The sequence below is a fragment of the Chionomys nivalis genome, chromosome 8 (genome assembly GCF_950005125.1).
Source record: "Chionomys nivalis chromosome 8, mChiNiv1.1, whole genome shotgun sequence".
In the NCBI taxonomy this organism is placed as follows: Eukaryota; Metazoa; Chordata; class Mammalia; order Rodentia; family Cricetidae; genus Chionomys; species Chionomys nivalis.
The window spans coordinates 10,318,277-10,344,201 of NC_080093.1; the positions used below are offsets into that span (position 1 = coordinate 10,318,277).

Sequence of the window (25,925 nt, forward strand, 5' to 3'; positions counted from 1 at the left end):
AACACTGATGACAACTTATGTTGGAAAGGTTGTGGGGTAAAGAGAACACTCCTCCATTGCTGGGAGTGCAAACTGGTACAGCCCCTTTGGATAAAGTATGGCAATTTCTCAGAAATCCTGAAACGACCTACCTCAAGACCCAGCAACACCACTTTTGGGTATATAACCAAAGAATGCTCTATTGTACCAGAAGGACATGTGCTCAGTTATGTTCATAGAAGCATTGTTTGTCATAGCCAGAATGTGGAAGCAACCTAAATGCCCCTCGGTTGAAGAATGGATAAGGAAGATGTGGTACATTTACACAATGGAGTACTACACAGCAGGAAAAATAATGACATCTTGAAATTTGTGGCTAAATGAATGGATCTAGAAAGCATCATACTGAGTGAGCTAACCCAGACCAAGAAATACAAATATATATGTACTCACTTATAAGTGACTTTTAGACATAAAGCAAAGAAAAACCAGCCTACAATCCACAATCCCAGAAAACCTTGACAACAATGAGGACACTAAGAGAGACAGACACACATGGATCTAAACTACATAGGACGTAAAAAAGACAAGATCTTCTGAGTAAATTGGGAGCATGGGGGTCATGAGAGAGGGTAGAAGGGGAGGGGAGTGGAAGGGAAGGGAGCAGAGAAAAATATGTAGCTCAATAAAAATAAAGATAAAACAAATATTTAAAAATAATGAAAAGAAATAAATTCATAGACTAGGGGAAAAAAGTAAAAGCCACACGAAACTAATCAATAACCATTCAACATAGAAATCAGAGCAAAGAATCAGGTTGTGAAACACGTAGAGAAAAATGGCAAAGATAAGATGTTGAACTAAGTAACAATAGACATGCTAAGTGTTAATGTTCTGAATATGACAAAGAAAATACTCCCCATAAAAGAACATGACACTCATCTCTAAACAATGATTCCAGTTATATACAGGCTTGTATAAATTAAACATCAACCTCCTTTCCCTATGCCACTGACAGAGGTTCTGTTTTCATCTTAACTGTTTCTCTTTTACTCACCTCTGTCCTTTCAATAGCTATCAGGAAAAGCCAGGCTGCCATCTATATCATGCAGCCTCACTTTCTCTTCCTTTCCATATGAAATGTGGAATTAGATTCCCCTAAGAGATCAGTTTTTCCCAAAGCTTTTGATAGAGGCAGGCTCTGGAGACTTAGCCTGTGTGGCCTCTATCATTTGTAACATGTGATTAATGTCCCTATTCATATTAAAGAACTCTTCATGTGAAGTTCCTGGATCACACTGTTAGTACTCAAGAAAATCTGATTTTTATAATCCTATGTGTTATACTTCTTCGGCATGGTGGTCTATTCCACAATGGAAGTCAGACAAACATATTAAAGTCGCCAAGCATAGTGCCATATGCCTTTAGTCCTGGCACTTAGAAGGCAAAGGGAGAGGCTGGTAACCCTCTTTGACCTTAATGCAGTCATTGTCTACTGCGTTCTAGGCCTGTCAGAGATACATAGTTGTGGTTTGCCTCCTCTCTCTCTCTCTCTCTCTCTCTCTCTCTCTCTCTCTCTCTCTCTCCCTGTCTCTTATTTCTCTTCCCTCTCCCCCTCCCTCTCCTCTCTCTTATTTAAAGACACAATAATAACTTCATGAATGTCTTGTCATCAAACTAAATCAAAATATTTTGCAGTGATTAAGATTACCCTTGAGGATACTCACTATGAGTGTTAGTAAATGATGTCCAAAGAATACAGAAAGCAATCAAAGAAAATCCCTTATATAAAAGAATAAAGAAAGCTACCAGAGGATGCTTATATGTGCTTGCCATTTTTACTAAGTATTTTAGGAATTAATCTAGTTTATGAGTGTTTCTGAGCTTATTTGTTATCTCATTTTCTAGGGACCAATTGAGTCCTGGCCTTCAGCTGTTCTTCCTTCCCTAGAGCCTTCTAATTGAAGTTACTAGAAACTGTGCCTAGCCTAGAGGATCAGAGGATGGGATTTTCATTTGTTGGCCATTGACTGCAGGGTATTTAAGCCTCCATGGTGCTATTAAAGAAGGGCTTTTGTACCAGCGATTGGAGGTCCGTGTGTTGGTCTGTTTCTGCATGTGTTTCCTCAACCTCCAGCTCCTTGCCTGTAGCTCGCGAACTGGGTTCTAATGCATAGAGCGCAGACGGGGGGCGCGGTGCGTGGCCGCATTTGATAATGTCCAGTGGTAATAGTGAAGCCCCAATCACTTCCTACTGCTCCTTCTTGTTGGTGCTTGTCATATCCCATTCGGTTCCTTTCATCAAGTAATAGAAAATCTTACAATCTTAAAGACATCAATACCTCCCGTCAAGTAGCTAGGATGCTTCAGATGGGTTTTTTCTCTTCACACCAACTCATCTGGTTCTGTGTATTTAGTATTGTTCTAAAAGTCACTATTAATATGTGTCAGAGGGATTAAAGGTCAAAGGTAAAATTAGGCAAGATTTCCTTTCATCAAATGCCCCAAGAAAATGCTTGTTTTTTAATATACTTTGGAAATGATACAACCTGGGAATCCAAGGCCCAAAAATATTCTATCTTAGATATGTCTATGTATTATTTAGATTTAAAATATTTTCTTTTTGTTTGTTTAAATCAAATCACCTCTTTATACTTACATTTTCTTTGTAGTTACCACACTTTCAAATTTCTGTTTTCAAATGTTGTTTGTTTAAATTTAGTTACTATTTTCCTTTCATTAAAAAACCAAGTTTGCAGTCATTGTTTTCTTTCTTTGTCAATAATATTGTGTTTTCCAAAGTGCAGTGCTTAGAACACTAATTGCGTTTTATATCACCTAAGGAAGTGTTCTGTAGTTAAGTAGGTTTAGAAAATGCTACATGTACTAGACATGTTAGTGTAGAGAAAACCAATAAAATTTGTGAAAATTTTTAATGTTAAGGAACATTAAATTTTGTTTACTCAAGCATTTCCCAACATTTTGATTCTGAACACTGACTCCCATTTTCCCATTTCAGAGACTCCGTTTCACAAATTTAACAACTCCTACATTGGCTTGCCATCAATTTGCTGCTGAGCCTGTCTGCCTCTCCTGTTCATTCCAAGTCCATCCTTTTAGGGTACTCCTGTTTCCATGTCTCTGTTAAGAAAACAGCAGTGTGAAGCACCAGGGATTTTCTTTTGGGACACAGAACCAGGCAGTCACTATCTCTCTGCTTGTGTTTAAAGTGCTCTGCAGAGACATTGATCCAATGCCACCTGCCATAATCTTGGTGCTTGAACAAAGTTTTTGAGGACCTTAGGTGTGTCCACCCTAAATCTTTCTTGATCTGTGAGGAAAACCAGAGCGTGCCTAACTGAGACACCGTGGTGGTAAAGCTGGAGGAACAACAATTGAGGCAGTAGTGCGGTGACAGCATGCCAGTTGGGTTGCAAGTGCTTAGTGATTTCACTTCTGTACTGCTGTCCTAACGGTAGCTCCACCTATGACACCGCCACTTTCATTATATTTCCAAAACACGTGATAAAACTATACATTTGAATGTGAAAATGTATTAGCGTTTATTTTTAAAATTAGTTCATTGTTACAAGATCCATAATATTCAGACCATCTGAACTTCTGGGAATGGAAAATTGATAAATGTTGGATCTGTTTTTGAGATTTTGGTAAACAAGTTGATAGAAATCACAAAAGAATAATACCAGATACCTTAGAAGATCCAGGCCCATGGAGAGGAGATATAATAAGGGAAGACGTGCCCAATAAAGCAGTATAGATCTTGAACAACTTTGCCTAATGTAAATATGTGCTGCTCATTTCATTACATCTTACCATGTTAAGGTACCAGTTAAAAACACACGCACACACATGAAAACACATGCACATGCAAACATCAAGCACAAATATGCACATGCAAAAATGCACAGCATAAATGCACATACCCAGGCAAATGCACAAACTCAAACATAGAGGAACACATGCACGCATACACTTGTGCACACAAACACAAGCACCTGCATGTGCTTTGCCAGAGGAACTTTATATGCTGTTGTAGAATGTTTTGGTTCAGAAATTATCTTTTTTTAAAAACCTCTTTGTTCCACCCATTGTACACTATCCACAACCTCTCTAAGCTTCTATCCAGTATTTTAGGGCTAGGGTTAGAATATTTGAGTCTCTTTTACATCATCAGTGAAGTACTATATTTTCAATCGTCAATAGGTGAGACTTACTAATATACTAACATTTACACATTTCATCTTTCTCACCAGCTCCCAGAAAGATTCTATTCTTTGTTCTTGAACATGAAGTATTGCTCTGACAATAAATAACAACATATATTTTTTTCCTGAATTTTGCCAACATAAATCTGAGCTCCTCGCTCCATTACATCTCATGGTAGGATAATATGTAAACGTTAAAACACTCATATGCACTTGTGTGTACATACACACAGAGAGACACACACAGAGTCGAAACAAGCTAACAAAATCTAGACGACAAGGAAGTCATAGTGGAGAAATACCAGTTAAAGATGACTAGGGAAATAATTGAAAATCTAAATATTAATCATGGTCTGGGAGAGGAAAGAAATCTTAAATATTTCTTTGAAAATAACAGCACATCTCCTATAATATAGTGGGAACTTGAGGAGAAAAATAGTTGGTATGAGAGAAATATAACAAGATATCTCTTCTCTTTTTTCTCTTTCTTTCTTTCTTTCTTTCTTTCTTTCTTTCTTTCTTTCTTTCTTTTTGGTAAATGAATTCTGAAGCCTATTGTGGCATTCTTTGTTGTCAAGAGGATTCCTGTCTGCCTCTGGAGGTCCGGACACTGATCCTGAGTAAACCAGTTATGCACTGTGTTTGTTCAGGCTCATTTCTAGTCCCTGAGATTTTGCCTACTTCCCCTTTCTAAATCGTCTCCTTTGAAAGTGTCCAAAATTTTTCAAGTAGTTTTGTTCAATGCTCATTCCTCCATGCTGTGGTGTGCTATCTAAACCCTATAAAGTCCTGGATTTTTGGTACTTATCATTTGTGTAACATTTTCTGATGAACTATCCTGCATACCAAGTCAGGGAAACTCTTATTCTAGCAACACCTTTCGACAGGTTTATGGATCTAGTGCCTTGTCTGGAGTACACTCTGTGTGTGGTGAGTGTACACATAATGTGTGTTCACGTGAAGGCCAGAGAGCAGCACCTAGTGTCTTCTCAACTGCTTTCCATCTTGTTGTTTTTGTGTGGGTTTGTGTGGTCTATGCATGTGTGTTCATGCATATAATCAGGTATGTGTATGCATGTGTGAGTGTGTAGAAGCCAGAAGATAATAGTAGGTGTTTTTCTCTGTCTGTCTCTACTTTATATTTTGAGGCAGGGTCTCTAACTGAAGGTGGAACCAATTCCATCTATGCTGGATAGACAGAATCTCCTGGGATCTGCCTGTAACCCAGCACCTGACTTTGCACGGGTGCTGGAGTTAAGTGATTGGCAAACACTTTCCTGATTGAGCATCTCCCTACTGCCCAGAGTTGGCTCTGAACATAAGAGAATGAGGCACTTAATCCGTCTTTCTTCACTTTCACTTACTATGTCTTAGAGATGTTTGTGAGTCATCAACATCAAAAATGAATTAAAATTATTGTTTCCCCTTTCAAATTAACCCAACTTTTCTCTCTGAGTATTATTAATATGTACTTTGATTATTGTGCACAACACATTATACCTATTATTTTGTTGTTATTTGGGTGAGTTGGAAGGCTTGTGAAAGCCCCGTATTACATCCTGCAACTGAGTACAGAGTCTGCTCCATTTTATTAACTCCACAAATATAGATGATACAATGGATTTCATTGTAAGCTTCCTTTGTGAGAAAAAGAGGCTGAGAAGAAATTATAGAGCTATATTCTTCAATAATGATTTTTTAAAAGCTGAGGGAAAATTAAAACAACTAAGAGCAGAGGGAAAGAACCTGGATTAAATTTTCAATAGCCCATGTATCAGCTCTTCTGTTTGCATGGATCATTTAGCTGTTATTGATCACTAAATTTGAACTCCCTCCTGTACTGTACCATATATGATGATTCCATGGAATTAAAACTGTAGGCTACAAAGTAGACCTTCCTTAAAAAGATGATTTAGTCTGTTCTATTTTCTCTGAATTAATAGCTTGTTGATAAATGGTTAAATACTGATAGGACTTTATAAGAACCTCAGGGCTCAGAGTTGATGCCTTCTAAGTCCTGTAGTTTAGGTCTAGGAAAGGGCATCAAGAAGGTTGTGAAATTTTACTCGTTCTGAGGACATTTTCCTTGCTCTTAAATAATGCACAGAGACTAAGACCAAATGACCTTGGAGGGAACTAGCAACCCTTATATTCTATGACCATGAATGAAAACATGGGTTGTAGACAAATCAGGACACTCTGACTTTACACTGTGTGAGAGAAAAAGCAAAAGTATAGAAATGTCATATTTAACTAAAAAATGCTTTTATTTTTATGGCCAATTCAAAGGGCGTCCTCATCTCTTAATCTTTTTGAATTAATCTCATCCATTATGCAAAGTGCGTTCTTTAAGGAGCAGTCGAGGGATGGCGTTTTAATTTTTACCAATTCAATTTAAATGCAAATGTTAACCACTCACATGATGCAACTGTGTACATAATTAAGCATCATTATATACTGCATGAATCATTTAGAAGCCTCCTGAGAGCCATTCTACTATGTAAAACATGCATTACACTGACAAGCAGCCAAGTGACGTATACTGCTGCGATCATTAAAGCATCTTTTGAATTACAGGTCAACCGATTATGGGACAACCTATGAAAAGCTGAATGATAAAGTGGGCTTGAAGACAATTCTGAGCTATCTCTATGTGTGTCCGACAAACAAGCGTAAGGTAAGACATGGATATATAGCTTACTACTGATTACTGATATGGCTTCTGTCTTGCTTTGGCTAACCACTCTTGCTACCTAAAATTCCATTAAAGGAAATCTAGGATAAGAGATGTAAAAGTAAGTTGTTGGCTGATATGGTAGCAAGGTGCCTGAGCAGCAGCTGTGAAATTGAAGGGTGGGGCCAGCCCTGTTGTCGCCATTTAAGAAAGGCAGTTTCAGGGGTTTCTGACTGTCCTGCAGACATTCTTGGCTCGCAATCCTCAAGCCTTGAAAAATTCTTAATGAAGCAAATGAAAGGTGAACTTTCAACACACACTCTTGTTGTCTCTTGACATGGAATGTGTAGATTAGCTAGAGTTTTAGGGAAGGCAAATTCTAGAAGTTTCGTTTCTCAGGCTTGTTCAGGTTGCTCAACAATGTCATAATACAGCATGCTGCAGAGAGCGAAATTTGTTGGAGAGGTGACTTTAATCTCTTCACAGATCTTAGCTGGAGAATGCCTTCAGAGTCATCATCCCTATTTAAGATGATAAAACTGAGGTTCAGGGAAAACAAATACCTTGCTTTTATGTTAGAGTTACATAGACAATCAGCTATATAGCCTATGCCTCTCCTTGTCAATTGCAAATGTCCTACTATCTTAGTCCTCTCTGTTTCCCACTGCTAAGTGGAGTGATTGCTTCAGAAAGCATTGTTCTAGGAAGAAAATCTTTCACTGTAAGTGGCAAATGTCTCAAAGGCAGAAAAATGTTATAATTACATATTCATTTTACAAGTTTGTATTATCACATCCCAAATTCTGTCATGTGAACTCAAAACATCCTGGCCTTAGGAGAACAGATATTAGCCACCAAGAACCAGCAGAATGTTGCCAATCATTGTTTCCTAAACTAGTTTCATTACCCTGGCAACACTGTTATCCAGTCTTTTGTCTCAGAGTTGCCAATAGCATGTTCAGCATTTCCTGTCTTCTGGTCTGCCATCCTCAACTTGAGTATAATATCAAAAGCACCAGCTGAATCACAAAGGTGCCGTCCTGCTTCCACTCCTGATGCTCTGGATCAGGGCTCAGGTATCTCATGATGTTACTCACATACTTCCGGCATGTGTGTGGTATTAGAAACACCACTGTAAAGTTACTGTTCCCTCTGGCCCCGATCATGTCAAGCTCTCAAGTAACTGCAGCTTCACAGATAGGCTCAGACTCTGCATTTAGGGGACTCGAGTGGAAGCTCATCTAAGCTCAGCACTGAACAGATAAATATGGTGACTGACTTCATCTCCCCAAGCAGAGTGGCCTTGGACTTAGAGTGGTGATAACGATAGGACTTGCCTCATGCCTACAGATGTAAGGCATGTATAAAATTATATATTTCGAGTGCTCAGCAGAAAGCAATACAGACTTAATCAATGTTTGCACTTCATTTCCCTTTCTTACCACCCTGTTCCTCCTGCTTCATAAAATTATAGGGAGTAATAGTAGTGATTATCCCCAGTAATTAAGAGTGTCCAGGAGAACATTCTGTGATAATCAGAAAATTCTTCTATGCGGCCTAGTATGTTAGACACTAGCAACCTGTGGCTGGTGAGTATTTTAAATGTGACTAAAATAACTGAGGAGCTGAATTTTAAACTCTATTTAATTGTAATTAATTTATATTTTCATAGCTGCATTTTGGATCACAGAATTGGACAGCATAGTTCAGTATGAGAGCTATCCCCTCAGCTTATTGCTTTTTGACTAGCTGCTGGGCCATCATCAATAATCTCATCTAAACAATTTTGATCTGCTGTATGCAGCCTTGGGATATAGAGCTGAATTTCTAGCCTTCAGTTTTATAATTAGATTTAGTTGTTTTCTGGCTTTAAATTGATTCTTATCTCCTCTATTGATTTTAGTTCTGATTCACCTTTTTAATAAATTTAATTTAACAATCAATAAACTGTATGCTAGGCAATGAAGTTTGAAGTGAGAGATAAGGGCAGTGTGACAGCTCGGTGGGTAGTGGTGCTTGCTGTCAAACCTGACACCTTGAAACACAGGTGCTGAAGGGGAGGACAACTGTCCTCTGAACTCCACCCTAGCGTGATGTCACCAGTGCAACAAGTAGACAAAAGAGAAAAAGCCTGCACCCCAAATCCCGAGATCCCATGCCATAGTGGAAAAAGCCACTGTGATGTTTAGTTGAAAAACGTGGAACTAAGATTCAGCAATCACTGTCCCTGCTTTAAATATATTTCTACCTGACAGCTGATTTGGGCAAATCCTTTATAACTGTAACATGTTATAGGAAAGATGTGAATTTATAGCTGAAAGAACCCTTTGAACAGATCCTTCCCAGTGATAGTTTCAGTTTTATTGATGGTATTTGAAATGTGCATGATTTTTAAGATTACATTGCCAAATATTGATCGCAGCAATTTCTGCAGATGCTGCATGCATGGTAACAGTCCCCAAACCAAGGTTGTTTTTAGGAGCCAGATTCAGTGTGCCCCTCAGACCCAGATGAGCTACTGGAGACAACAGAGGCTAAAGGGGGCCAGGTGTAGCTTGTTGTTTGGATAGGGGCTGGGTGCTTTTAGGGGGAAATCTAGCAGCAGGAAACTCCCTGCTGCCCATCTAGAAAGGCCAGAGGAGTTTAGGAAGGGGCCCTAGGTTTCTTCCTGCAGGGGAGGTCCTAGAGAGTGGGACTTCCCGCCATGTGGCTCTTCACTCACCTCTTAGGTCCCCTCAGTATTGTAGCAAACTGTGTTTCAGAGTTCCACTGATATTGAAGACGAATAGGTGGGTTTGGGACTGGGTGTAGCTGGTAGTTTGGATGGGGGTTGGATGGGTTGGGGGATATGTCTAGCCACAGAAAACTCCCTGCTGGCTGGCTATTAAAGCCTAGAGAGTTGGGGAAGGGGATGGCTTTGGACCTTCCACAGGGCAAGGTGCCTTGCTCTCTCTTAGGATTGGAGGGGATGGAGTAGGAAGGTGTGTGGAGGGAGTGGGAATTTGGATTGGTATTAAAAAAAAAAACTAATAAAAAAGGAAAAGTTCATTTCATTGTGATGTCTCCTGATATTCATCTCAGTTTTACACATGATTTTTTAGATGATTTCTTTCTTGAATCATTAAAGATACATTAAAACTGAAAAAGAAAGAAATAAAGAAAGAAACAAAGAAAGAAAGAAATGCTAAAGGGGGGGGGGCACAAAGAGCTATAAAAAAAGCTACTATGAAATCCAGTCTGCCAAATGAATTTATACCAATGGGGTGCATGGTTGACCTGTACTGACCATTCACTTCACACTGAACATCTGGCCAGAGACCTCTAGATGTTCTGAATTGGTGCTTGGAAAAGTCTATTTCTAGAAAAGGGGAACTGACCCTTCATGGCCATGAGAGAACAGCTTCTCCAGGACTGATGCTTCCCACATGCAGAGTCGGTCCAGTGATGTTGACTCACAGTGTTCCTGAGTAAACCTAAACCAAGGCTTCCCAAAGTAAATGAAACCTTCAGGGCCACTGAGGTTCTGGCAGACTTAAGACATATTGGAGGAGGATGGATGTTGCCAGCAGTGGTTCAAAGAAAATCAATAAAGTTGGTATAGCAATGTATTTAGATACAGTTTTTCTGCTTTTGAAGAAAATTTATCACTGTGAAATATATACCTACTGATATGAAGACATTTGAACCAAAGAGATAATACCTCCACCACACTTTACAATGAGAACATATTTTCCCAAAATCTAAGGTTGATGTGAAGCAAGGAGGAGCCAGCCCATCGTCTGGGTTTATTAATTATGCAGGACAAAGGCACTCGAGCTTTCTTCAGCTCAGGATTCATGAAGTTCTCCAGTGAAAAGGAGACGCGTATGAAAGATGTTATTAAGTCTTTCAGCTCTCCAGTGTGCTGTCTGACAAGTGAGCTTCTCACGTCCGGATCTTCCCTTCTGTGTTTTGCGTCCGTAGGAACAATTGAAATGAAGCAGACAAATTCCGCATGGCTGTCTGTGTTCCCAGAGACCTGTTTGTCTTCACATTCTCGCGCTATTTTTAGTTGTTTGGAAGGACGAGAGCAGTTCTTTAATCATCGTGTCTCAAACAGTGGGCATCAAGCCCTTGCTTTGCAGACACAGCTTGTTCAGGGCGTCACTGGGATTAGAGACCGGAAATAAAACAGACCCTATTTACACTTTAAATTGACGATCAAACATGGTCTGCTTCTTTGTTGTTTAAGATAAGTGACAAAAGATTTCCTTAGATATGTCTGATATAGTAAAACTGTTGCCAGGCAGTGGTGGCGCACGCCTTTAATCGCAGCACTAGGGAGGCAGAGGGAGGCGAATCTCTGTGAGTTCGAGGCCAGCCTGGTCTACAGACCTAGTTCCAGGACAAGCTCCAAAACTACAGAGAAACCCTGTCTCGAAAAACAGACAAAAAAACCCAAAACAAACAAGCAAACAAACAAACAAAACCCTGTCACCACATCATATGTTAGTTTAGGATATCTTGACTAAGAGGCACAGAAATCCTGCCCCTAAGTATGATGGTGGCTCACGCATATGTGCTATAGAAAGAATTTAGTCTCTGCTATATGAGGTGGTCTCAAAGGGCAAGGGTGAGTGGGTCTCAGTGCCAGAGGAGAGAGGGTAACTGCCTGCCACCACATCTCTACAGGGGAACACTTCCTCGTATGCAATTCAGATAAAATCCCTTGTAGTTAGTGTCTGCAGAGGTTTCTAGGTTACACATGCAGCCTGCTAGGAGAATGGGTGATTTAACTCATACCTGAAAGGAACAGCTGTGGTTCAGAGGATGATGGGGAGAGCTAATATTCGCAAATAAAAGGCAACCCCAAAGCAATCTTGCAATCTCTGCTCTACTTTTAAATTCTCTCCCAACGTTTATTTTCATTCTGCATAAAAAGTAAAAGGCCTGTGTACTTTGCCTTATTTATCAGTAATAGTTGTCTTTATTGCCAACCAACTCTAGCTGCCCTCCCTTCAAAAGTGTGTGTAGCATCCTCAGGGATTAGAGCTACAAACTACATGGAAGCAAAGAAGAGGGGAAAAAATCTAGTTTAATTTTATCTTGCTACAGTCAGTTCATTTAGTCGCTACAATCTTGTGATCTTTGCACAGTGTTCCTTGCAGAGGCTTTAAAAAAAAAAAAACCTAGACATTAGAATTTTATTTCTTGAGTCACTTTTGTGTTCCTACTTTTTCTCTTTTCTGTTATCACATCTTAATTAATATCAGGCCTGCTGAGGGATTCTTCTAAGGGCTTTCACCCTATAAATAGGACCCTTGGTCCCCAGAACACGTTGATCATCCTCGCTAGTCTCCTGGTACCTGCCAGCATTAAACAGTGTTTGCATTTTCTCCAGATGTTTTGGGTTTAATCACCAAGCTGCATGTGACACTTTCTAAATTAGTGTTTGATGATTGACTCTCCGAGCCTCTCCCCCTGCCCCAGTCTTCTTAATTATGTATATCATTTGTTTAGATGGTCTACAGGCCTTGTGTGTGCCTTGGAAGTCAGGAGAAAGGGAGGATTGGTAAAATCTCCAAATTTATTGCTGAAGGAACCTCTTGTTTCACCAGATCTTAAAAGAAGGCGATTTCCAATAACTACTCATTTATTTAATGGCTACAAAAACAGAATTCCTCATAAGTAGTTTAGAGACTTTTATGTATCAGGCAAAAGAAAAGCAAAGACTGTGGGACCTTGGAAAAATATTAAATGCCACTTTTTTTGTGTGTGATAATACTGCCCCAGAGAGTCTGTGCTGTGCCTAAACTCCCCTTTAGAACGGGAGGTCCTGGATGACACAGATAGCGCTGATCACCCTTCTACTGCCCCACATGATGGCGTAACTCTTGTGTATACCGTAGGTGCTCAGCCCATGGCTAAGGACATGCCTTAAACTTGTGTTAAATGTTGGACTCCTTTGTAACAGGCAGTGCCCTGTGAAGACAGCCTTAACTAATTTCCTTTTGAAGTGGATAAACAGCAGCAACAGAAAATCCCCATAGGTTTTAGTCATTTCTAGGCCATGACAAATAATTGTATTTTTTCTAACTAAGAAGAGCATGATTAATCTTTAAAATGCCAGGACTTTGCATAGTGCTCAGTCCAAATGATCGGGAGAGGCCAAGAGGAACTAGAGCATTGTATAACACATCAAAGCGCTTCTGCGACCGTTCCCTCGGTGGGCACGCATCACTTGCTCATTCCGCCCTGACTCTCTTTCTGTCCCTTTGTACACAAGCTCGCCCATTTTCCTATAATCTTCTGAAAAGGGTATGAATTTCATTCATAAAGAAGTGCTGTGGTGCATGAACTCAGAGCAGAATGGAAGTGGCATTTTCAAAACTTCAATGAAAGTGACTTTATTTTAGTGAATAAGGGCTTGCTGGCCTCCACCTAACTTGAGTTGTCCCGGAAGGCAAAGACCATCTCTTTTGATTCCTCCTGGTTACATCTGAGTGTTTATACTGTTCCAGTTCATTGAACACTTTTTTCCTGTGCACTAAAAAGATAAAATCCAAGAAAGTGTGTTTGTGTGTATGTGTGTTTCTTTTTTCTTTTTGAACTGTCAGTGATTTTCTAATAGTTTTGCATATTTCTAGGTTTTAAACAAGCTACATTGGAATTGCAGGGTGCACTCTTTGAAGCAGGGCCAGAGTTTCAGGATTCTGATCACTTCAAGGTGGCCCTAGGGAGCTCCCAGGCTCTGAAGAACATAGATAGAAAGGAACACTCAGTCATGTATACATAAGCACAGCACACGTGTACACACACACACATACACACATACACATCTGATGTATGATACCCCTGTCTCTGTGTACCTGCAACAGCCACTATTTTGCATAAAATAAAACACTTTTATTGACATTCATAAATAAAATGTTAGTAAAACCACTGTTTTCAAAAATTAAAAACAATGTTTCTTAAACTGATGCCCAGTATTTTTATAAATATAAATACATTTGATCACAGTGCCAAATACCAAAACCAAAAGAATGAAGGACTTTTTAAAGCTTCCCAATTGGAGTCTATCACAGAGGAATGTCAGGGCTAGAAACATGGTTGAAAGTTGAGGACGTAACTCTTTATAAACTTAAGCAGGATCTCCAAGCAGAAACGTTGAAGCAAGGTTACTGACTTACCCACTGTGTTTAGCTAACATTATTGTACAGTCCAGGACTACAAGACCAGGGAATGTGCCACTCATAGTGGGCCAAGCCCTCCCACATCAACTGATGATTAAGATAAGTTTAGATAATCTTTTTAAAACCTAAAAATTTATGTTTTTGCATTACTTTAACAAATGATGTTAGTGAAAATAATGAAACCTACATAAGTCTTTTGCAAACTTTATGAAGTAAACTTTCCTGGAAACTGCAAAGTTTTATATTTCTGAGTAGATCTTGGAAATTAGATGGCACAAAGTGACCAAATTGTCACCATAAAAGTAGAGACACCCAGCAGAATCTGACCATTTCCCATGACTACAGCAATCTCCTTTGTTCTTTTGTGAAGCAGCTCTTATTTACTTCTTTATCTTGCTACTTCTTTATTTTTGCCTCATCATCTGTCGTTATTAGAACCCTTGTTTGCTCTAGTCTGGCTGCCCTACTGTTAAAAGCCCATCCATTACCCTTTTATGAAGGTCAGATGCATTATTTCAGGTCTGGTAAAAGTTATGCTCCACTGTGGAAAATGGTTAGAGTTCTTTTCAACGTTTGGATCTGTTTGCTACCTGTACACTCCCTGTGGCTTCTCCAGGGTTTCCATCACCCAGTGTTTGGCATTCTGTTTCTGGAACATTTGTTTCTAGTGAGTACCCTGGGCTGTTCTCATGATGAATGGAAACGAAAGGCTACCACTGTAGGAAATCTACCATATTGACCTGGGTGGGGATGCCTCCCTCTAATGTAGGAGAGCTGCCCCAAGCATTGTTGTGATGCTGTCAGTCAGAGAGAGTCAATGTGGAGGAATCCTTTATGAAACCACTTCCTCTGCCCTGGAGAAATTAAGTGACTACCTGCAACCTCAGGGTCTAAATGGATTTTCTATTGAAACATTTTTGTTGCTGCTGTTGACCTGTCCTTTCTCTTGAAGTCTTCCTTTGAAAGTTTATCTCATTGTTCCTCTAGACACGTATTTTCCTGACTGACTAGCCCCTGACCACTAATGTGCATCTCGTCTCCTAATATTTCAAGTATTTGAAATAAATTTGGCAGAATGAAAGCACTGTAGCTTACCAGGTAATAAAACAGGCTTAGATATTCAGAGCTAAAAGGCCTTCAGTGGAGAGTATACAATGCAGTGCTTAGCAGAGCTATCTTATTTGATCACTAACAACTATGTTTATTGTGAAGGGGACTAGACTACTGCACATCGTCATGATTGGAAGTATCTGCCAGAGCATGCCTGTGGTGGAGAAAGGACAGTGTGGATGTGTCTGAAATGTAAAGAGTGGGAAAAAGAAAACATTCTGATTACGCACAGCTCTCATAGAGAACAGGTGTGGCCAATAAGGCGCAGTTGGTGGGAGCCAAGAAGGAAGTTGGCAGAGCTAGTTGCAAAGAACTGGAGTGATGCAATAAAAATTAAAGTGAAGACAATAAATAACACAGTAGCAGTGAAAGTGAACACAGTAGCAGTGAAAGTGAACAAGTAACACAATAGCAGTGAAAATGAACAAAGTAGCAGTGAAAGTGAGCACAGTAGCAGTGAAAGTGAACACAGTAGCAGTAAAGGTGAGCACAGTAACAGTGAAAGTGAACACAGTAGCAGTGAAAGTGAACACAGTAGCGGTGAAAGTGAACACAGTAGCAGTGAAAGTGAGCACCAAGTGTGCAGAGGACAATGGGTGGAAGCAGAAGCACTGGAAGAGCAATGTTCTCAGCAGTAGAAGCTAAGGATCCCCTGAGATGTCTCAGAGGAGAGAGGGCTAATTTAGCAAGAACTTACGAAGGCTTTCAGAGGGAGGACAATTTACCCTTATCTCTTTGTTCTTCCCAAGTGGCAGCAAACGGGTAAATGATGTCAGTGGCTGTTTCTGAAACTGGTTTGTGAGGAAGGAGAGCACAATTGTGTTTCAAGCGTGGGGCTGTGGCAGGCCAGGATCTAGGGTCTCTGTGGCCCCCCATATGCAGATCCAATTATAACTGGGGCTTTTCACTATGAGCTTCTGACCTTTGAATGCTGTCTCCTTAATGTGATCCCTATTTCTCCCCAGTAGCTTCTCATGTTTCTGCACAAAACAGACATTATCTGTGTGCGTCCCATTACTGTGAAGGTGTGCTTTATTTGAAGTTAGCCATGTATATCAACTCAGTGCCTTTATTAGTCTTGGGGTTAATGGGTAACTAGAGTGGACCATGAGGACACTTTCTGGCTTTGCATTCCAGCTAACCCATCCATGTTTTAGCTGGATTCTCCTGGACGAGGTTTTATTTATTGACTGGTTTGCTTTGAACTTTTCTGTGATATTTTTTCTACTCTTTAAAGTAAAATGCAGTAATTGTGTCAACAATTATAAAGAAAATGGGGCAAGAGCCAAATCAAGCAGTGGACCTGAACATAACAAGCATCTAGAAAATGTTAATCTTGTTATTTTGTTTACTTTCTGTATGTGGTATGCTTTGTCATTTGTCAAACAATAGTTAAAATATATCTATTTTGTACTCACAAAATGACCTAAAAGAGAAACATATGACATCATTTTAGCTCTTAAAGATCATACAGACTGGTGAAGAAAACAAACATACAGTCAATTCCAGTGCAGCACTTACATGTTATAATAGCTGTGTACACACAGCACTGTCCCTGGGGATGCCAAGAATTTTACACAGAGATGCAAATATTTGTCAAAAGAGAAAGAAAAAGAAGATGAAAACTTTTAGTGCATGTGCTGCAAGAAAATTATGTTCTCAGAAAACCACAGATAGCTTGGAATGATTTGCAATTTTCAATGTCTATTTTGAGATTTAGAACATGCTAATTTCCATTACCATTTAACCATTATGACTAATTGGACCTCCCCAACATATCTTCATGAGCATTTGAATTATAAGTCTAATGTAATAATGAAATTTATTTCTAATTTTGCAAGCTTTTATACTGTGTTGAATATAAAATGAGGAAACGGATAAGGCTCACATTATATTGAAGTAATAGATCTTAAAATCATCTTCTTATAGATTTTATGTATTTACCATTTACCTTAAGTAACTCATCAGTTAGAACCTTTAAAATTGGTGAACTTTGAAAAGAAAGTACAAAGGACAAAAAATGGCACATATTTATGCCTAATTCTTTTCAGAACTTTTGAAAGATTAAATGAATGTAGATGTAAGATATGTGGACCCTTACTCCCCAGTGACCTTATGGGGTTTACCTTCTTATTGCAAGAATGCAATTATATTGTACAAGATGATAGATGCCATGATAAGGGCCCTAAGAATTTGGAGGGGGGCATTTAAGCTAAAATTGCCATGAAGTCATCATGAGAGGTTTCCCTTGGTCAGTGAAGAAGGTGGCTGAGACATGGTCTCTTAGTTAGCTTTAAGTACCAACTTGACACAGCATAGGTTCATCTGTGAAGAGAAGCCTCAATTGAAGAATTACTTAGGTAATATTGGCCCGTTAACATATCTGTGGAGGATTTTCTTGTTTACTAATTAGTTAATAATCAAATGATTGTTAAAAATAATAAGTTATTTCCAATAATTACTGTGGGACAGCACTATTTCCTGGGTAGGTGGCCCTGGGCTGTATAAAAAAGCTGTTTAAGCATGAACCACTGTGAGCAAACCAACAATCAACTTTTCGCCATGTTTCTCTTTCTAGTTTCTACCCTAATATCACTCAATGATGGAATATGCAGTCTCAAAGATGAAATAAGCCCTGTACTCCCCTAAATTGCTTTTTGTCATAATGATCCTCGAAGCAACAGAAAAGAAACTAGAACACATGGTCATTGAAAATAGGAAAGATGTAATTTAATGAAAGCAATATTTTTGACTGGAGGATTGTAGAGATTCTGAGGTATATTTAACAGGGCTCCTTGTCCTGTTATAAGACTATATAACTTTTTTACAGATTGAGATAATCTCGCTCTATTCTTTGGTAGGTCATTTTTGTGCTTACAGTTGATTTAGAAGATATAGTCTTTGCCAGCCTATTAAATGACGAAGAGGCATCCTGGGTCAGGGTTGTGGGTAAGCATTGGGAAAGGGAGAAAATGAGAATGATGGATTGAAAAACACAGTGAAAAAAAGAGCCAAGGTCTGTAGTGTGGCAGCGTCAAATGCCTGATCTTCCTTTCCAGTGCTTTCCCAAAAGAGATCACATTTCCAGAAAGTGACAACAACTACAACTTAAATGCTTGTATTTTCTCCCTCTATCAGCAAACATACTTTTCACTGGATGGGGACAGCTTTTCTTAGGAATAAAGCCCATTCAACTTAATCCATGGAAGTGCACTATTTTAATTCCAAAGAAAAGAGCCAACTTTGTCCTGGGGAAAGAGATGTTGGATCACGAGGAAGAAGGTTCCCTGGGATCTCTCTACTTTTATCTGGATTTGTGTCACATAGTGTGTTTGTGGATGCTGACCTTGCGTGCTTTATTAGGACATTATTTAACCGAAAGATTCGGGTGGAGAAGCCCACTGCCTAATGCTGCCTCTGTTCTGTTGGCACATAGCCTCTGCTCTTCCACTTGAAAGTTCATTGCTGACATTTGTACACTCCCACAGAAGTCTCAGTCACTTCTGACCATAGATGCCCATTGTTCCAAGAGAGGTGACCTTCACCCTTAGGCACCAATTAAAATCAATTGCTTCTTGCCCCTGCAGGGCTTGGTACTCCATGTAATTCTGGCTCAAAGCCCAGGGAAACTGGTGGGATGCATTCTTCTCAGTCTGTTCTTACTCTAATTCTCCAAACAATGAAGAAGGGTATTTCTCTGGAGAAAGAAGGGGCAGACCACCATGGCAGTGATCAAAGTGTTTTGGTTAAATACTCCACTTCAATGAAGGCCTTAAATAAATGAAGGAAATAAGAAAAAAATGAAACATTACTATAGATTTATTCTAGACTCAATCATCGCAGCTCTCTAGTGACTTCATGATGATGTGTGGCTAATTGCAGGGTCATTTGGAGCTAGGCCTGGCTGGGCATATTCTATAGAAACCTGACAAAGGGCAAAGACCCCCAAGTGCTGGAAGCGAGGCACAGATCCTTCTCCTTGTTAAAATCTGTGAGTGTCTAGCACCCTTTAGTATGGAAGAATTTGGAGTAAATTTAAATTCTTCACCATCATCAGATTTGGGATAAGAATATGTAAAGCTTGAAGTCATTTATTTAAGATCATGGACATCATGGAAGGAAGATTGGAGTCTCTGACTAACCAGTCTTAAAATGCTAATGTAGGGATCCCAAAAGGGATGTGTTACCCATAGTTATCTTTCCACTCCTTAGCATTTTCTCCTCCATCTTCTCTTCCTGGAGGTATGATGCTGCTGATATTTTAATTGGATTTGAAATTAAATTCTAGTGATGAAATTATTTTGGTGTACATAGCCATAGGATAAACACAGTGGTCCACAAACAAATCTGACTGACTACGCTTGGATGGGGTCAAGAAAGTCCTAATTTACTAAACTTAAATGGAGCTTGAAATTGGCCTTTCCCTGTTCAGTTTAGCTTCCTAGTTCTAAGCAAGTTAAAAGCCAGATGAATGATACTGTCTTCTTCTGTGGAGAGATGCCCTTCTCCCACCGATCACAACAGCTATCAGAGCCATAAGCAGTTCTTAGATTGGCACAGAAATTGCTTCCTGCAGTTAAATTCTCCCAGCTTCGCTACTGGAAATTTTATAGACTTGCAAAGATTATACTTCCAAGAGGGTCCATAATTTCCCAGGGGCCACAAACATTCAATTTTCCCCAAATCACAAGCTTTGGTGTGAGACACTGGGAGCCTAACTCAACAAGAACCTGGCCAGATCCCTGGAGACTCTTGGTCAGCATTCTATTACCCAATGACCAATGAAACTAGTGACATACTTGTGGTAAAGTTGAGAAGATTATGGAGCCCAAACCATTTGGTTCTATTTATTATGAATACAGAATTTTGCTCAGGATTCATTATGTTCTTCCTATATAAACCTAACTGATCGGAATCACAATGACATTTGAAATAAATATGTGGTTGAAAGCTGTGCAAAAATGGGCTATTACCCCTCTGCAACTGTTCAGTTTGCGACTTCCCTGCTTGCTTTCCTTTCTTATTTCTCTTCTTCCGTGAGTTTTCTCCCCTAACATCCTTTATGTCAAACGGAGAATAAATAACAAGACACCTAATTTGCTCAAGAAATAATGAGACCACCTCATATGCTTACAGTGCCATAAAAAATAATCTTAGAAGTGTGTGTGTATGTGGTCAATAATCACATCCTTTCAAAACTACTGTGACATAGGATGGGGTTATGATACTGCTCGATATACCCAAGGCTTCATGGGTAACCAATCTTGAACTGGAACACAGGTCTTTGTATTTCTGGTTAGTGTTCCCACAGTTGTAATTAATGGTTTTTAAAATGTACTCTAGTTTGCATGTCTGAGAGGACCTCTTTTCACTAGCATTTTTAAAGCAAAGACATCATTCCTCCAGAGACCATATGTTTTAGATAAGAGTTGCAGTGTCTGAGATAAAATGAAAAGCACACAAGAAAAAGTAATGGCAACACATATGTCATGTTTTAAGTAATACCATTCAGCCTCCTGCTCATTACTTCAAAATAACAACAGCTCCATAGGATGAGACTGATGCTCTTCAGAGATCTGAAAAGGACTCCATATTCATCTTTACTCTGAGCCCTAGTATTGACCTGTGAGAAGAACTTAATAGCCACTTGTGGTGAATGAATGAGTGGATGAGTGAAAAGGTGAAAGGAATCCAGAAGACATATGTTCTCTGTTTCTAAGTTTACAGTTGCAAACCGTGACCATGAAAGATTTTTCTTAGCAGGGAGATGAACAGAATGAGTCTTCTCTAATTCACCATCTTTGTGACTGGGCACAATTCCCTGTTCTGGTTTGGTGCTTAACTGATAGGCCAATAGGGTATCTCTCATCATGTACAATATTTACCTGTGCCCAGAGGTAAGAGGAGTGAGGTGCCTCCCAAATGGACCAAGTATCTCCTTCAAAGCAGCCTCTATTGTTGGAAGGATGTTGCTTAGTGGAGTCACAGCTGAGTAACAACCTTTTCATTATTGCATGGACATACTGCGTATTCCATACCTGTCCTTTCGTGGTCTAGCTTTGTTCTTTGACTCTGATTAGAACTTCTGGTGCCACTGTTACCTTTAATCTTTGAGCTATATCATCATCGTGGGCCATAATAAATAAATTAGCCCACCTTTCTTTTATCTTCTATCAGAGGTTTAAGTGAAACTGTTAAAATCAAGAGAGCAGGAGGATAGAGGAGAAAAGGGAGTTGTTTGGAGTAGACATCAGGAAATAGCCATGCCTCTTCTACTGAGCAGTATTTGGAGTGCCTGTGCCTCCTGCTTCTCAGTGAAGGAAGAAAGCAGTAACAGTTTCTGCTTCTCAAGGCAGTGATCATAATGGATTGCAAACTGTAAAGTACATCTGCAAGATCTTCTCATAGCATTGACACAAGGCTAAGAGCTAGTACCGAAACAAGAAACCCTGAAAGTATGAGGATGATCTTCTAAATGCCACTGCCAAGTGTAGGGCAGTAAGCCTCCTAGAGGTGTATTGGTTAGGGCATGTAGCTAAAAACTGCACCAATACTTGACCACCTAGAGGGTTGCCGAAGCTTTTTGGTAAGCACATGTTATACAGGTATTACCAAAAACTCTAGCTCCTATTAGCCCACAGTCATTTTCCTAGAGTTCATAGAAGATGTCAGTGTGTGCCAAGTGGGTGCCACAGTCTTATTTTCTCAGCCATTTGCGCTGGAGCACTACAGCTACACCTTTAGCCTTTCTCGATATGCCTAAACATGCTCAGGATCTGCCCAGCTCCCTTTGAGGAAATTGATGATAGAATAAAGGGGCCAAATTGCTGCAAAGTTCTTAAACCACAGCACATATAAACTCTATCACAGCTGCTTGTCTAGCTGTAGATCCAAGGCTCTAATTCTCGGGAATTCTAATAGAATAGCTCTGGGAGTCTGCATCCTGCCATTTCCGCATGTCCCAAAGCAGAACACTTTCCTGTACACAGCGGCACACTGACCTCACACCAAGGCACTGCTTTCAAAGAAAATTTTGAGTTTCTCTTATTTCTGAAGTTACAGCTTTTAGAGCCAGCTGCCCTCTACTGGACAGCGCAGGATTTGAGTTGAAGTTCAACTATTGTTAAACTGTATATTTGACAAATTCTTAGGCTGCTTATTTTTCTCCAAGAAAGACAACTGCAGTTAATATTTGGCTTCTGGATAGGACAGATCAGGGAGCCCAGAGCTGCGCCCAGCTGTAAAGAAATGGGGCTCACAACCTGTAGGAATGAAGGAGGAGAGTGTAGGGGTTCAGGAAGCCACTTCCCCTTTGCTCTTTTACCTAGGAATGAAGGAAGTAGGCACTGGGATGAATAGTTCTTAGTCACTTCATGGCAAAGAATGCTTCCAAGCGCTGAACTGTGCAGAGCCCTGGGGGGGGAGGGGGGAATACAGCTATAGTGTTTTCAAAGGCATCTGTTCAGCCCAGGGAGGAGGGCCTCTTGGAATGTTGTTCTCTAAAAGTTCTGCCCCATTATTTCAGGGCTCTAACTTCATTCTTCTGCACAGCCAGTGAGTGGCTCTGTCTTGGTATGAAACACAGGCATCCCACACAGACCTAGGAGAGGCAGCTATTCAGAGAGGCCTTGAGAGAGAAACTTGAACAATACAAAACACAAGCAGGAATTAAAGAGGAAAAAAAAAGACAACAGATTTGGGAGCAAAACTCTAAACTTTGACATTGGGACATTAGTAAAGTGGTTATCATTGCTTTAAGTTCAGACTGCTAAGAATAGTGTTTCATATGGTTGCTGTTATTTCCATTTATTTATTTATTTATTTATTTATTTATTTATTTATTTATTTTTATTAGATTTGGCTTGGTTTTGCCATTCTGGACACCAAATCCAGGATGTCAGCTCCAGAAAAGGTGACTTTTCATTAATATATTTTTTTTGATGAGGTTACAAAATACACGTCATGTTGCTATTCTATCATCGGCCCCACCCTCCTTTTTTGAGGAAGATAGGGAAGATTCAAATTCACATTAATGTAGCATAATTAATAAAAACCCAGAGACAGATATCAGTGTTCAACCTAAAGGTCAGAAATGTAAAACAGGCAACTACTGGCACTTACCTTTACCTCAGTCCAAAATAGCAATCCTGCCTCCAGGAATCTCAGAATGAGACTGTGTCTGAGAGCCATCTCCTCCTGTCTTATATTCCTCTTTAGGGATGAGATTAAAGAGGTGCACCACTATGGCAGACTAATGTGGTTACTGGGACTAAAGGTGTGTGTCACCACTGCCTAATCTGCAAAGTTGACCAGTGGGACTGTTTTACTCTCTGATCTTCAGGAAAACCTTATTTATTAAAATACAAATGAAATATCACTACACCTTAATGTTTATTTTACTATTTGAGATAAGTTCTAGTTGTCTATCCCTTGCTGATCTGGACCTTGCTGTGTTAACCAGGCTAGCCTCCAGTCACAGTGTTTCACCTGCATTTGCTTCTCACAGGCTTAGATTAAATACATGTATCATCATGCCTGGCTTGAAACGTCATTTTAATGAATTATGAGTGAAAATACCAATTTGTAAAGCCAGTGAATTATGACTAAATTTGGATTAAATAAACGTGATATTCCACATAGTCAGCTTTGAGCCCCTAAGTCTATTGTTCTCCTAGCCCAAACAGAAGCAGGAGATGTGCCTGGAAGAAAAGTAAAGAAAACAACCCACAGCAGCAAAAGCACCTCCCACAAGAGAACACAAAACATGAATGTACAGAGACACGTTCTCTCCTGTCTTCAGAGAGAACCAAGTATCCACGTCAGCACAGCAGACTCTGGAGGCGTCTTTAGTGGAGGAGAGTCTATGAGTTGGTAGATCCAGTGGAAGTTAAGTGACATGACGCTACCCAGTGCCCCTGTGCGACTCCTTCCTTTGTGCTCAGTGGTTTAGCCTTTCTCAGCCCTGCTGCTGCCAAAGCTTGGCTGTCACTCATCCACAGTTTGCTGTTTGGCCGCGGTGTCCTTCCAGCCCCTGCAGTGACAAGTGGAATTAAACAGAACTAGCAGAGATATCTTGGCACAACGAGGAGGCCTTCCTGGGAGACCAGTGCAGCCCGGATCATGCTGTCTTCTCAAAAGGGCAGCTTGGCTGCAGAGCATCTCAGCCAAGAAAAGTACAAGTTCCTTCCTCTCTGGCATTTCCTGCCCCTGTACACAAGGTCAAACTTCACTTCCAATGTCTGTGTACCTAGCGAAGCCATTTTGTCTAAGACTTTTTATGTGAAGAAAGATAATTGCAATTTGTTCTCATATTTGCTTGATTTTTTAATATTTTGGGTTTGATTTTCCATTCTTTTGAATATTAGGCAGTCACTCTAACCCCTGAGCTTTATCCTAACCCCATTATTTTACTTTTATCTTATGTATGTGTGCAGAGGACAGATGAGAGAGGCAGGGAGGGAGCCAGAATGAGAGGAGAGTAGGAGGTAAGGCAAAAGTGCAAAAGTGTGGACTGGCAGTAGGAGAGAGAGAGACAGAGAGAGAGAGAGAGAGAAATAGAAGGAGGGAGGGAGGAAGAAAAGAGAGAGAAAGAGACAGAGACACACAGGGGAGAGAGAGAGACAGAGTGACAGAGACAGACTGTTTGGGACAGGTGAGATAGAGAACAGAAAGACAGTCTAATCTGTACAACTCGGCTAGAACCTCACATCTTGTTTTCTTTACGACTGGCAGTAAAATGGACAACAGCTCTGGGACCCTCTCAGCTTTTCTCTGAACAAGTTTGCTATCCCTTTTATTTCCTTTTTGTCTTTTGGCTAGCTTTACAATTTTTCAGCACACAGGCCAAAAGCAGACCCATAATGTTATCCAGCAAAATAAAAGAGGGACTAAATGAATTCAGGAATTAGGAAGCAAGGTGGGAAGGCCTGTGGATGTGTGTTCCTCCATGCAGATCTCACCAGTGCTCCCAGAGTAGGAGCTGGAGGGTGTACCTCTGTGTGTTGTGGGGAAGACACCATGGCAGGAATGCTAACCATTAAATAATGTATTTACATATACTTGTGGACCCAATGAGTGAAGTCGTCTGGCGACTCTAGGGAGTCTGGATCACCACAGGCTACTACTTTGTCACCTAGGAACTTCTCCACTGGTGTGCAAGGTCAACATGCTCCTTGATGTTTTCTGAATTTTAAAGGTCAAGCGTAAAAAAGACTCTGGGGCAAATCATACCATTGCTGAAACCCTTGAGTGTGCTGCTTGGTATTGTAGCGCAAATTCTAATTGATCTTAATAAAAACCCAGAGTCAGATATTAGGGGGTGAAATCTAAAAGACCAGAGAAGCAGAGCAGCCAGTCAATCACTAGATCTTACCTTTATGAAATCCTCAGACTGAATGGATATCCTGTCTCTCTACAAGTCCTCAGCCTGAGTGCTCAGACTGAATGAGTTGAGGTACTGTCTACTCCTGTCTCATATTCCTCTCTTCACCCAGCCATACCCCTTCTTGTCTCCACCTCCCCAGTATTGGAATTAAAAATTTGTGATTTCCAAGTACAAGGATTAAAGGTGTGAGCCACCACCATCTGGTCTGTTTTCTTTCGAAACTGGATTAATCTAGTGTAGCCCATGGTGACCTTGAACTCACAGAAATCTGTCTGCCTCTGTCTCGCAGTGCTGGGATTAAAGGTGTTTGCCACTACTGCCTGGCCTATATGTCCCAGTAATGGCTTGCTCCACTCTCTGATCCTCAGGCAAGATTTACT

At 40.1% G+C, this 25,925-nt stretch overlaps 1 protein-coding gene across 6 annotated transcripts in view; it reads left to right on the forward strand.

Annotated features, from left to right (window-relative positions):
• Positions 1-25,925, forward strand: part of Sorcs1 (sortilin related VPS10 domain containing receptor 1) — a 499,209-nt gene that overhangs the window by 270,811 nt on the left and 202,473 nt on the right. For all 6 annotated transcript variants that reach the window (XR_009057571.1, XM_057777825.1, XM_057777826.1 and 3 more), the window contains exon 3: positions 6,783-6,882. Coding sequence is in view for 5 of the 6 variants with exons in the window: in XM_057777825.1 (XP_057633808.1) it covers positions 6,783-6,882 (100 nt within the window). In the remaining variant the exon portion in view is untranslated. The remainder of the gene's footprint in view (positions 1-6,782; positions 6,883-25,925) is intronic.